Source organism: Lathamus discolor, chromosome 1 (genome assembly GCF_037157495.1).
Source record: "Lathamus discolor isolate bLatDis1 chromosome 1, bLatDis1.hap1, whole genome shotgun sequence".
NCBI lineage: Eukaryota > Metazoa > Chordata > Aves > Psittaciformes > Psittacidae > Lathamus > Lathamus discolor.
Genome location: NC_088884.1, coordinates 19,180,099 through 19,194,532, shown reverse-complemented (window position 1 = coordinate 19,194,532; position 14,434 = coordinate 19,180,099). Strand labels below are relative to the sequence as shown.

Here is a 14,434-nt window from a genome sequence, read left to right as displayed (position 1 = left end):
GTATTCTTCCCAGGCTGCCTGTCCTTGCTTCCACTTTTTATAAGCCTCTTTTTTCCTTTGAATTTTTCTCAGCAGTTCCTTATCCATCCAAGGAGGTCTCCTGGCCCTTCTGCTGCACTTCCTTCTAGTTGGGATGCAGCGCTCCTGAGCTTGTAGCAGGTGATCCTTGAATATCAACCAACAGTCTTGGGATTCCCTGCCCTCTAGGGCTATATCCCACGGAACCTTACTAAGCAGGCTCCTGAAGAGGCCAAAGTCTGCTCTTTTGAAGTCCAGGGCAGTGAGCTTGCTGCACACTCTTCTCACTGTCCTGAGGATCTTGACCTCAACCATCTTGTGATTGTTGCATCCAAGGCTGCCCTGGAGCATAACGTTTCCAACAAGCCCTTCCTTGTTGGTGATCACAAGGTCAAGCACGGCACCTCTCCTTGCTGGCTCCTCTATTACTTGCAGAAGGAAGTTGTCTTCCACACAATTGAGGAACCTCCTGGATTGCTTGTGCCGGGCCGTCCCATCCCTCCAACAGATATCAGCGTGGTTGAAGTCCCTCATGACAACAAGGGCCTGTGAGCGTGAGGCTTTTCCTTTCTGTCTGTAGAGTGCTTCATCCAGATGTTCCTCTTGATCAGGCAGTCTATAACAGATCCCCATAGTAATGTCTCCCACGGCTGTTCTCCCTTTAACCCTGACCCACAAACTCTCTGTAAACTGCTCACCTGTCCCAAGATAGAATTCCATACTCTCCAGCCTATCCCTAACATAAAGGGCATCTCCCCCTCCCTGCTTGCTGGGCCTGTCTTTTCTAAAGAGCCTGTAACCTTCCATTCCAACACTCCAGTCATAGGAGCCATCCCACCATGTTTCTGTGATGCCTATTATATCATACCCCCGTAGACGTGCACACATCTCTAATTCCTCGTTTGTTCCCCATGCTACGGGCGTTAAAGAACCATAAAGATATCTAGTTCCAACCTCACTCCTGGCAGGGACACCTCCCACTAGACCAGGTTGCTCACAGACAGACACTGGTTGCAGAGCTTTCCTGCCCAGGCAGTACCTGGCAGGGACTTGCAATTAAAAAGCTATGTGTAAAAAGAAATTCTGTATCCTTGAATCTTTGCAAATACTGCAAAAGTGAAAGGGATCGCAGCACTTTCACATCTAACACAGGGTGTGGCTGGAACAAATGTATTACAAGTATCAATAGGAATTTCCCTGGTGCTATCAAAGACATTTTTAGATTACACTAAAATATCACAATTAAATCTGTACATGAACAACTTGCTCATCAGTGTAGATCGAGTGGATACCACATGGAATTGAAATGAGTATGTGCCAAAGCACATCCAAATGTATGTTCCTCTGTTCAGCACTCATCTGAGTAATTTTAAATGTTATGGCTGCATATAAAAGGACATTACTTTAACTCACTGCTTTTTCAGTGATAAAGTTTCCTGCCATCTAGTACTAGGCAATTATCACCTACAAATTTACATGCGTGCTTAATGCTATTTCACTTGATCAGGCTACTCATGTAATTTAAAGATACTTGCAGCTGTGTGCTCAATGGGTGTCTTAATTATCCACTCCTATTTTAGTCAGGTTTCCCGATAAAAAATGGCTTATGATATCATACTGTAGTATCCATGCAGACATATATCTGTCAATCCACACTCATATAACAGCTTTTGAACCTGCTGGCCAGTTTCAAGCACACATCACAGAGAAGCTATCTTACAGATATTAAGTTTCTGTATATCAAATCGAAACAGACAGTTAAACAGAGGAAAGAGAGATTATTGGAATTACTGGCATTCCCATCACCCACTGATGGAAAGGCTGTATCATGAACACTTTATTTAAGTCTACAGAATTCATGTTATAAAGTTATTGTGGATGCCCTTTCACAGAGAAAAAGCTTCACAACTTGTAGGTTATTAGACATCAGAGAATGCCAGTAGACAATACTGATCCACAAGTCTTCAACAGTTTCCATGCTCATAAATCTCTGGGCTGCACATTAAAGAAGCGTTGCTTGCTAACAGCAAACTCTCCTTTCCAAAAAATTTATAAATATGAAGAGCTTCATCATTAGACTTCTTTTTGTGAAAAAAAATCTTCTCTTGTCTTACCTTAAATGAAATTAAAAATATTAATTTAACGGAAAACAACAAAGCAGCAGAATTGCTTCCCTGATTATTTTGGGGGGTGATCAGCCGATACTTCCAGTTTAATTACTGTTCTGAATGCATGGGAACTTTCTGTGTATTTCTTTCCCAGTGTTGACATCATGGAAATTTCACAAGGTCTGACAGCCGGATAGAAAGCAGTATTCCAAAGGGACCTTCCTCTGGGCCCTATAGCACTTGGCAGACATTCATAAATAGGACCTGTTTTCTTTAGGTTTTGAGCAGATCTCTTCTGGACGACTAATGATTCTGCTAATAGCAAAACGATAGAAAAAAGGTTTCACCAGATAGGGGATCCTCTATGTTTGTGGCGGAGTTGTTGTAACAGACTTTTAAAGACTTAGTCTGAGAGCATCTCATGGCCTAAGGCCTCAAAACTGGACTCTGAGAGGCATAAAATCTTGAAGTCTCATTTTCAGTAGGATTTTTAATAAGTAAGAGGCATGAGACTGGTTTTTCTTTCCTCAAATTCCTTATGCACTAGGAATAGTTGAGTTTTTAAACCAAGAATACCTGAACTGAGTAAGAAGACTTACTTGCCATTTTAGGTATGATTAAAGAAAACTCACTGGGTGTAAAATAATTTAATATTTTGTAGTGCTGTAGTGCATTTTTCATAGAGCCTTGCTCAGGTAATTTTTCTCTTCCAAGGAACAATCAAGAACACAAACACAACCTCAATTGTTTTTAATTTGATTTATAACAGACTGTGTTCTCCCCAGCCAAGGCTGCAGCTCAGTCGTAAACTGACACTATTTTTGTAAACTGGTGTGGGCTCACTGAAAATACTATACCTGTTCAAGATCTGTCTCACTGACTGTGCTCATGTGAAGTCTTCAGTAATAAGAGGAATGAATGGTATGTAAACAGCACAATGAATGTACAATGTCACCTCTTAACAGTATCTGTCTTAGCTCAGTTTGTCTTATTGAGGTATGGAATTAGCAATATTCACTTAAGATTAGAGATGTGGCATACTGCACTTCCTGAAGGGGCTCTCGATTTCAGAAAATAGTATCAAAACAGCAGTTAAAGCTTAGCAAATTTCAAGGAAGAAAAATCTTCACACTCCACATTTCTGCAACATTCTTGAGTACTTTCAACTTTACTACCATTTTCACTTCTATAAATTTGGCATAAAATCCCCGTTGCATGGGATTTTATGTTCATCCACGTCCATTTTACTTTCTTTTTAAGGAGAGATAAATACACTTGAAGAGTCTGTCTGCCGGATTCATTACTAATGGCATGAAATCATGTAAATGAAAGCTGAAGTGAGATCCCACCAGCAGCCTAAGTGACAAGCATTTGAGTACCTAGTTTGTGTGTTTTTTTTCAAGTCACTCTTTCTAGTGCTTCAAGAAACGTATTATTCTTTGGCCTCAGAAGAGCTAGATTTTATCCATTTTATCTCTGTCCTTAGCTTTCACTAGCAGTTGTTAAAACAGTCTTTATGTAACATGCACTGAAGACCATTTTCCTCTACTAGTTAAGAAACATTCTTCAGTGTATTTTCTTCTCATTTTTGTGATGGTGGCACTGCAACACCTTCATACATATTCATGGAAAATTCTCTGCTAATCTCCATGTAACTGTGTTTTAGACTGTAATTCTTCCTTTTGAAATACTGAGAGATATATGCATTGAAATAATACAGAAGTCAGCAGGGAACTACCACCATGATGACCAAATGTACACACACTTTAGCAGATTTCAGAGGCAGGATGACTTCTTCAGCTTAGTTGTGGCATCTGTAAGTACTGAGATATATGGGGCAAATCAGTGGCCGTTTTGCTGAATGATAACTCTTGATTTTTCCTGCTTATGGAATAACTTATTTACAATACGGTTGTGCTTCTGACTTGACTGCTTAGCAGTGTGGAGCAGGTGCTGGGCCACTTGTTAATGACAGGATTCGTGTTTGATGTCAGCGGAGTTTAATTTCCAATGCAATAGTGCAGAAACCTTGTGAAATGCCTGCAAAATCCTGCAAAGTCCCCCACGTTTCATGAGGCATATGCCACTCTGGACCCCCATGCCACAAGGAGATGTTCCGTGTACTTCGGCTTGCCTGAGCCCATTGCTTCACATCTGCCTTGAAGGAAAAAAGCAGACCAGCCCCGAAGCCCCTCCATAACTGGGTTTTGAGCGTGTCTGTCAACGGGGAAGGCACTTCTGGGGTTGTCCCACCGGGCTGTGCCCCTGAGGCGGAGCGCCGTATCTGGCCCGGAGGGCGCAGCTCCCCGGAAGGAACTCATGGTCTCTTCCAGTGTCGCGCATGCCGTGAGCCTCCACTCCCACTCAGCCCCGTAGGTGTGTCGCACGGCCGGTAGGCCATAGGCAGACCGCTACTTTCCTCCTCCCGTCCATAGGGACTCAGGCCCTGCAGGCCTGGACGGGGCGGGAGGCGAAGGGGCAGTAGGACCTAGCGGTCGGCGAGCGCAGGCGCATGCGCGACAGTGTAGGTGCCGCCGGCCGCCGCCGAGCTCTGAGGAGTGCTGCGGGGGGGGTTCGGGGCAGCTGTCGGTACCGTCCCTTCAGCGCTCCGTCGGAGGCATCGCCTGCACCGCCGGGCATGGGTGCCGCGGCTCCGAGCTCTGCAGCCTTGTCCCGTCCCGATGAGTCCTCGCCGGAGCAAGTGAGTGAGGGGGGCGCCCGGGCGGTAAGTGGCAGCTGTTCCCCCGCCGCCTGCCCTGAGGCAGCGCGTCCCTCACGGGCGGAGAGGGAGCCAGCGCTCCCGAGCCGGGCTGTGCTTCGGCTGCCCTTAGCCCCGCTCTGCTGCTGGGGCAGCCCGCGGCTTTACCCCCTTTACACGAGTTTATTGTTGTTATTAAAAGAACTCGCCCGTCAGTATCGCCGGGCGGGGCGGGAGGAGAAGGGAGGCTGCCGGGGGTGGGTGGCTGGTGGCCGCTGCGGGGTTTGGCCGCTCTCGCCGGGGCGCGGCTGATCCAGGGCCGCCCGGCAGCTTGGCTGGGCTGCACTGCCTCCACCTGCGCGCTCGTCTCTCGGCAAGGGGGACTCGCCCGGCCCCTCTCCGCCTCTTCCCCTGCAGGGCGCCGGCGGCCCGGCCTTGGGAGAGAGGATGTGGTGAGAGGATGGGGCTGTCTCCCTCGGGGGCTCGCCATGGCCAGGGAGGACTCGGTGAAGTGCCTGCGCTGCCTGCTCTACGCCCTCAACCTCCTCTTCTGGGTGAGTGGAGCGACGCGGGGCGGGCCAGGCTGGGCCCCCACCGCCGCCCGAGCAGGTGTGTGGAGGAGCGGTGCGGGCGGCGGGGGCTGCCCGTCCTTGGTGCCCCTGGTGTGCTGCCCGAGCCGGGCAGTTCCCGCGGGGGAATCCCGGTCACGGGAGGTAAAAAAATAAAGGCCTTTGGAAACTAGTTGTAAGTAAAATTAGATCTGATATTAACGAGTGTTATAAATGCACGCGTGAATCTGCGCACCTATAACACTTACAGAGGGAAGTATGCATGGGTACCTTGCTGTTGAGATGAGTTTCAGAGCATCCTGTGACCTTAGCTGAGCTCCACACTCTTGCAGGTACCTAAGCAGTGAGCTGCTCTGCGGAGGCCTTGCCCTGGGTCTTGGGGTTGTTTTTTGTGCTTTCAGTTGCCAAATCCTAACAGGCAGGCAAGGTGATTTCTTTTGTTTCCAGCGTTTCAGTCAAAGCTGTATTTATAGCAGCAGGGTTTCTCACTCAAGCATAAGTGAATGTGATCTGTGCTTGCTCTTAAACTTTCACAGCTCTGGACAAATGGTAGGATGAGGGTCACTCAGAGTCCTCACTCACTTGCACTGAATGGAATCTTCTTCACCTGAATAGTTGAGATTTGTTTCATAAGTGTAAGGGTACAAAAGGGCAAAAGGCATGACATGACATAACTGTTAACAACGGTTGACTCTTGAGGTGCTGTATGCATGAATGATGCAGGGATAGTAAATGGGTGGGGATCAAGCTTGGTTTATAATGGAATTGAGATGGAGTCCCACAATTACTGAAAATTAAATAGAGATCATTTAGATTTTGTTGCACTTTAAATAATGTCTCAGATTGCCCTTAACTAGAAAGTCGTCATGTGTCCATTTCCCTTCCTCCCCCCAGATTACAGAGGAGAAAGGATCTTTTGAATCTGTCTCAGGGAAGAAAATGGTAACTTCTCATACTTGTCTCCGAAATATAAAAAATGGCTGTAATTAATCTTCCTAGCTGAGATGAGAACACTGGATATTATACCCGAGCAGCTAAGTGAAATCTGTATAGAGCTGAAGCATGTGACTGGGTAATTAAATAATAATTGCCAGTACAGCAGATGACTTGCATCACAGATATTGCATAGAATTAAAGCTGTCTTCCATAATGTGTGTAAATTTAAAGGTGTTGGAACTCGAATGAAAAATTGGCCAGTCCATTTTGAGTTCTCTGCATTTTATGAAGCAGATGAATGCACTGGTTTGATTGAAACTAAATAAACAAATAAGCAAAAATACCCAAGCCTGCCAGATTTGTGATATGAAATGGGATGTATGGTGGGTGGGCAGTTAAATGTATTTGCAGTTACATCAGACTTCTTTGGAGGAATGTGTGATAAAACCTCTTTCTGCTTCCTATCTGGTCCTGTTCAGATGTGTATTTAACAGCTAAATAGAAATCTGCTACTAGCTGCTTGTTGTAGGGAAATCTGCCACATCTCCGTCTCTGTCAGAGCTTAAATTTTATCCTATTTGGCTTAGCAGGAGTTTTGCCACTGCCTTTTCTGAGTGTCAGAGCATGGCATGAGGGCAGAGTTTTTCTGGTGAAAAGTTTCCCTGGCAGCAGGTGCTTATCTACTGGTGTGGGCATGGGGGCCATGATTTCCCCTTGCCGCTGCTCTTTCTTCCATTTGGAAAGCTTTAGATTGCCTATTGCTTAAGTTAGTGTTTACTTGGATAAACACCAGCCCAGGTTGTGGGCTGGATGTCAGGAATTTTAGATTAAATCAGCTCTTAAAAAATGTACAGCGGTGTTGCTTCTGAGCAGGATGGTTCTGACCCAGTGGGTAAAGGCAAGAGCAATGCCATGATTCCAGGGTCTGTACAGGCATCCCAGTTTGGGATGCATATGTATGATTCTCTTCAAGCCCAGTCTTTTTTATGCTTCCTTCCCAAGAGCCACTGCCGCCAAATGCCTTCAAGCTTGTTGATAATGTGCCCAGTGGCTGTGTCAGTTCTCAGTGTTTGACTGAAAACAGTGAAGATGTACAAACAGCGAAGATGTGCAAACAGCATGTGTTGACTTTTTAAAATCATGGTCTGACTGAGAGTCCTGGCTGGAATAGAGTGACATTCTCTGTTTCACTGTGGTGTCCAGTGGTAGGGCTAACCACACATTGTGCAAAAAGGATTTCTTTCTCCTCCAAACTGAGGTCTTGAAGCTTTTGAAGGTCTGACAAAAACTGTTTAAGAGCTGGTCATCACTGGTATGGTCTGTCAGCCTCCTAAAGGGAACATCTGAAGTCAGCTTCAGGCCTGTCCTATGTGCAGCTGTCCCAGTGTGTGCATGATTGGACTCCAGCCTGGTAAGGGCAGACTACTGCACATAAAGCTCCTTCAGAAGATGTTATGCCTAAGAGAATTCCTAATCTGACCATGAATATTGCTGAAAAACTGAAGATGTTGATGGTTGCCACAACATGCTGGTGTCTTCTTAATTTGGTTGCTGTCAGAGCCTATAGAAGCAGAGAAGTGAGAGAGCTTTATCAGTAACTCTGCTGCCATCCTTATAGCTTCTCCAGAACATTGGTTGTAAGAGTACAGCTGCATGCTTTCTGTTTGGGAAGACGTGTTTAAGCTGGGCTCAGCTGATGAGCTGTGATGCGTAATCTTAGACAGGCTGTTGTACTTGTGTGTGTATGAGGGGGAGGCAGGCATTGTTTGTTATATTTTTTGTAATTTTTAGCCTGAAGGCTGCTTAGCTGTAACTAATTCATAAGTAATCAACTGTGTCCTGGGTTCAGCAGTAGCAGTCATTTTTTTTCTCCTTCTTAGTAGCTGGTGCAGTGCTGTGTTTTTGACTTCGGCCTGGGAACAGTGCTGATAACACCGATATTTTTAGTTACTGCTCAAATGTTTGGTCTGACCAAGGACTTTCTGAGTCTCATGCTCTGCCAGGGAGGAGGCGAAGCCGGGAGGAAGCAGAGACAGGGCACCTGACCCAAAGTAGCCCAAGAGGTATTCCATACCACAGCACGTCATGCCCAGGATGTAACTGAGAGTTACCCGGAAGGGCTGGCTCACTGCTTGGTCGGGCTGGGCATCGACAGGTGGTATTGTAGTCTCTTCCCTTGTTATTTCCCTTATCATTATTATTATTATTGGTGGCAGCAGCAGTGGTTTGTGTTACACCTTAGTTACTGGACTGTTCTTATCTCAACCTGTGGGAGTTACATTCTTTCAATTCTCCTCCCCATCCCCCCGGGGGGGGGGGGGGGGGGGGGGAGGAAGAAAGGTGGGCAGTGAGCAAGAGGGCTGTGCGGCTGATTTATGGCCTAAGCTTAAACGACAACAAACTGTAAGCCCAAGGTTCTGTTTTAGTGGTTCATCCTGTTTGGGTGATAGACCAATTGACATACTGCTTTTACTGCTTCTGAAGAACACTAGTTTTGTGGATGTGAATGAATCGCTACTTCTGGAGCTGCAAATTGCAGCAGATCTTGAAAGGTGTTTTATTTTGAGATGGGCATATATCTGTTGTTAAGTGAATGCCTGTGGTTTAGACCTGATGAGACCCTTCTGGAAGAGGTTTCCAAGGTCAGTTGAATAACACATTTGATTGCAAGATGTCTCTTCATAAATAATAGGAGTTGCAGTTTCAGGACCAGCTTGGGTCTTCTAATTGCGTGAGGGTTTTTCTTTATAGTGCCCTGGACAAGGAATATCCTTCAGACTCAGTGCTGCAGTTAACATCTGTTTTCACTCTTCTGTCATCCTCATGTGTAAATGAGCATCACTTCTTGCTTTCTGCAGGTGTCTCACTTGACAATCTGTAACACTGCCCTTTGCAGCATGCTACATTCTGGAAAGCCTGATAAAAAGAGGGGACATCCCAAAAAGCATGTTTTGGTATTTTATACTCAAGACTTAGTGCTTAACTAGGCAGATTATCTTAGTGGTGCTTGAGAGAAGAAATGCTCCTACTGGTTCCTAATTTTCTCTTGTTAGTGGCAATACTGGCCTTTATCATCTCTAGCTAGTGTGTGTGTCAGGACTTAGAAAAATTTAGTTTTGATAGTTCTACAAATGCAGTCTATGAGACTTCTGGTGAGGCTTTTCTGTATCAGCAAGCTCTTGACGCTGCTCCAGCTCATTCGCAGTCATGTATGCAACATGAGCATCCTCTTTCATTTTGAGCACTGTATAACTTGTCCTCACAGAAATCCTCCTCATCACGTCTTGCCATTGTTCTTCTGTACTTTGCTGTGGTCTCTTTTCATAAATGTTTATGCTGGGGAGACATTCAGTCGCAGAACATGGCCAGACCATAATAATGGCACAGGCATAACACAAGAGATTATGGAGAGCAGCGGCCCGCAGGGGTTGTGCTACAACAGGAACTAGAAAATGGTGCTGAATACAGCAAAAGTTCAGTCTCCTGGCTGCTTACAATAGGAGGTGATTAAGCAAAGCAATAACTTTGAGAGGCACAGGCCTGTTTTACTTGGCAGCTCAGCCACGTGTGTTCTTTCAAAAAATTATAGTCAAAATAGGTGAACTGGGTAGTGATAGTAGAAGCAAGTAAAAGCAGTACAATTATTTTGTCAACTTTCCCATTTTTTAAAGAAAGTCTAGCTGTTGTGCAGGAAAAGCTCTATATAGACTTTCTGTCTTCAGAAAACTGCCAGCTTTCCTTGTTGTTTTTTTCTTCTGGTGAGCATGTGAGGCAAAAAGGAGGAGCAGCTGCCATTGTGTCCCTTGTAATTGGGCATGACTGTACTGTAGTGGCTTGGACAAATCAAGGTTGTAAGTTGCAGATGACTGTGTCATAGGTGGTAAGGATCTCTTACCCAATGATTAATAGTGTCAGTGGATATTTGAGCCAAACCAGCAATTTTGCCACATCCTTCACCTTGTGAGGTTTTTCTGCCTGGGGATGTGCTTTTTCTGTTGAGCAGTGCCTAAGCTTTCCTTCACAAATGTAGCAGCACCATCTAATTTCAACTCTGTGATTGCAGCCAATAAACCCTCGTGGCAGGTAGTGGAAATTGTTTTGCATCTATCTTGAATTCGTGCCTGTAAACAAAAAGTCATATGAAATGAAAAAGGAGCAAGCTTCTAGTTAGTTTTCCTTTTGTTCAGAATACCTTGCACACTTAAATTTTCCAGTTTTGGCTAGGTGTACCACCTGGGAACTCAGAACAAAAGAATGTTAGTGTTGTGCAAAGGAACACGAAGAGTGGTTGGAAGCAGTGGTATTGTATTTCTTGCTTTTTCCAACCTCAAATGTATATATTGAATCTTGTATTTTTTTGCTTCAGTTTTTCTAATCTACTGTGATGTGAGGAAGAAATCAAGTCTGTCCTCCTTTTTGTGGAACCAGACTGTTCCTGCTGCTTTCCAACTTCTACTCTTGGTGAGGTTTGTAGATACTTCGAATTAAGTGTCAAGTTCGTGTCAAGTTTTTAAGTGACTAATGATACCCATTGAAATGAACACTGCCTGGCGGGGTACCTGTAGCAGTGTAAACATAGGTTTATATATTCTAGTCTAATATACTCTGATTTTAGAGACTGCAGTGTAGACCTGGGTAATTGAAACTTGATTTTCTTAGCATTCTTGTATAAAGAAAATACCTAAAAGCCATGTAAGAATAACCCTGGCTTCTGTGGGAAAGTGGTGTATTTTAAAGGAATGTGTGCAGCAGAGCAAGCTACAGGAGAAGTTTTAAAGGACCAGAAATACTTTTAATTCTGTTTTTTGTTTTTTGCCTTTTTTTTTTTTTTTTGAGAAATCTTTTTGGTGTCTTTGGGCTGCATTATTTGTGTAATGTCATTACGTTACTAGACCATGTCCTAATAAAGTAAAGCAGAGTTCAGCCATAACTGAGAGTCATAAAGTCAACTTTGCATCTACCTCTATATAACCTTTTTATCCCATATGTCTTTGTAGGTGATAAAGCTCACCCTTCATTGCATGTCAGAGTGAATTGATAGACAAGTCTCTGCAAAACTGTTCTGAAAAAGGGTGGTTTGATGTGATGATGGAAAGAAAAAAATAAAACCAGACCCCAGCCTAATGTTAGAAATTACATTAATACACTTCTTAATTGGCATTCAGAAATAAGTGAAACGACAGTTTTTGGGTAATCCTTATGGTTAACTGTGTGGAACTCATTGTATCAACCTTGAGGATGAAGGCACAAACCTGTACTGACTGGGTTTGAGCACACAGATCAAAAGGAATTAAAAACTTCAAGCTAAATGCTTATACCAGTGAGCTGTGATCTCTGGCAGAACTGGGAGGTCCATCTAGCCTGTAGGTGGTTGCATTTGTTTTTGGGTTTTTTTTTTTCTTTAAATTTATCATCACTTTGTAGAATGTAGCTACCCAGCTATTTGGGCATTCCCAGGCACTGGTTCTTTACCATATCCATCCATCGAGAGTCTGTGGTAGGCACTTGACATGGCTCATAGGAATAATACCAATTTTTTAATCTCTTGTAGCTATTTCCTGAAGTATAGGGGATAGGTTAATTTTCTGCAGTTTTATAAGAATGTGTGATTTAATAAAAAATGCCTGTTCATTTTAGTCATCTTCTTGTGCTCTTGGGTATTCACATGTAAAACAGGGAAGTTAAGTGATGTTACCACAAACAGCTGATTGTAGGTCCTTCCTGTGAATCATACGAAATACTTTCACTTTTTTCATACTAATCTTCCAGTTATATACCCCGGGTTTAAAAATAATTTGTCTGCCATCTGTGAGGTTGACTAGAATCTATGAACAAAACCAAGCTCTTACAGAAAATTGAGAGTATATTTTGTATATGTGAAGGCATATCATCTTGGTGGTGTGTGGCTCATGATATAGATCTAGACACTCTAGAGCTCTGAGCACTGCTACAAATCACCCATGATTAGCAGCACATGCCTCTGCCTCCCCAGAGGCAAAAGTTCTTCTGACAGTAAAATGCTTTTGAGGGAAGAGTGGCACAAATTATGTCCTAACAAGAAGTGCAGTGCCTAGGTAGTCACAGAGAGGATGAATGCAGAAATACATGTGCTTTTGTATCCCTCTGTTTTTAAAGTACACTTGTGCTACACAGCCAGAAGTTGGTATATAGGGCTGACACTCAGTAGAACTGTTTGATAGATGAACTGTACCTCAGCTTGTTTGCATATTTTTTTTCTCTTATTCTTTATGCTGTGTTGCTGGAAGAGCCTTGCACAGCCGACTGCTGGAAAACTTTCTTGCTTCCCTGAGGAGGCTGATCCTTCATCAGGCTCTCAGTGCTCTAGCAGTTGCCCTATTGCAAAGTGTGCAAGTTCCAGCCTGTGCCAGACATGGAGCAGGTTGTTAACTCACTGTTGTAGCTGTGCAAGCAAACCCAGACTCAAAGTGCAAATAAGTAAATATTTCGGCTGTTTGCAGGTGGGAGGAGAGCTAGGCTAAACCCTGTGTAGGAAGCTCAGCTAAAATTAAAAGTTGGCATGTCTGTAGAATAAAAGGTACATGAGTGGGGAATAGGGAAATTTCCTTTTTTATAGACCACCCTTCTTTCTCTAAACATTTAAAGGCTTTTGCCAGATAATACAAACAAGATGTCTTATCCTCCTCTCCTCCGCCCTTATGCCCCTCTCTCCCCCCAAAATGTGCTTGTCTGTTTATCCTGAGATCTGAGTCATCCGTGTTTGTTCAGTTATCTGAGTATCGAACCTAATTGTGAAAATCTTGTGAAAGCATTGTGATATGCTTTGTTCATGACCTTGTAGTGATTTCTCCCCACCCCTTCCACCCACCTTTGATAAGTCTCAGCTCAGGTTACCCAAAATTGGAAAATTTTCTCAAGGTTTATTTCCTTACTAAAATTAAAGGACATATTCAGATGAATGTTGTTGTATCTTGGAAGTAATTTCCTTAGAGCTGGAAACCTTTTTCTGCAAAGCAAGTTGCTCTGTAGTGCTGCTAGTCAGTACTTCTTATGGATAGCAGAGTGTGACCTGAAGTTGTTTAACCCATCTGTTAGAATAAAGAGTGGTGTGTGATATTCAGTATGAAGATAATTTTATTTTTCCTCCAACTGAATAATAGAGAAAACCCCTTCTCTCAAGCTTGAGCATAGGAACTTTCACCATTAACAATTGAGGTATTAGAATGAAAACAAGTGTGCAAATAGCAACAGGAATTGGTCTCACTCCTTCAAAGACAGAAATCCATATTCATTCATTAATTGAAAATTTTTGTCAGTTTAGGTATGGCCTCAAAGACATTGTGAGTAGGTTTAAAACACATACTTAATGTATAAAATATGATTTTATATTTTCATTTTGATGCATAATATATGTAGAAGAATTCCAGAGGCAATTTGACCTATGCTTGAAAATGGCTACTCCTAATAGCTTGAGTCCTTTGTTGGATGGACTTTCTCAGTTGTCTGAGAAAGCTCTAACAGCTTTAAAAACTTTACATTAAAGATAAGTTTGGAAATTTAATATATTATTGCGTGATCTGCATATTGGTTGTACATAAAAATGTTATTTATTATGAAGTTCAACCATGACAAGTGCAAGGTCCTATACCTGGGTCGGAGCAATCCCAGGCACAGCTACAGATTGGGCAAAGAAAAGATTCAGAGCGGCCCTGCAGAGAAGGACTTGGGGGTGCTGGTCGATGAGAAAATGAACATGAGCCGGCTTCAGTGTGCGCTCGCAGCCCAGAAAGCCAGCTGTATCCTGGGCTGCATCAAAAGGAGCATGACCAGCAGGTTGAAGGAGGTGATCCTGCCCCTCTACTCTGCTCTTGTGAGACCTCCCCTGGAGTATTGTGTGCAGTTCTGGTGTCCTCAACATAAAAAGGACACGGAACTGTTGGAACAAGTGCAGAGGAAGGCCCCGAGGATGATCAGGGGACTGGAGCACCTCCTGTATGAAGACAGGCTGAGGAAGTTGGGGCTGTTCAGACTGGAGAAGAGAAGGCTGTGTGGAGACCTCATAGCAGCCTTCCAGTACCTGAAGGGGGCCTATAGGGATGCTGGGGAGGGACACTTCATCAGGGACT

General features: G+C 43.9%; 1 protein-coding gene across 4 annotated transcripts in view; it reads left to right on the top strand.

Moving 5' to 3' along the window:
• Positions 1-4,460: 4,460 nt before the first annotated feature.
• Positions 4,461-14,434, top strand: part of TSPAN12 (tetraspanin 12) — a 47,105-nt gene continuing 37,131 nt past the window's right edge. The window contains exons 1-3 of one of the 4 annotated variants that reach the window (XM_065660601.1): positions 4,739-4,827; positions 5,242-5,378; positions 6,288-6,335. In XM_065660601.1, the coding sequence (XP_065516673.1) occupies positions 5,313-5,378; positions 6,288-6,335 (114 nt within the window). In that variant the 5' untranslated portion in view covers positions 4,739-4,827; positions 5,242-5,312. Of the gene's footprint in view, positions 4,852-5,241; positions 5,379-6,287; positions 6,336-14,434 lie in introns of all 4 variants that reach the window. The other 3 variants (XM_065660674.1, XM_065660755.1, XM_065660530.1) reach the window with 3 other exon arrangements.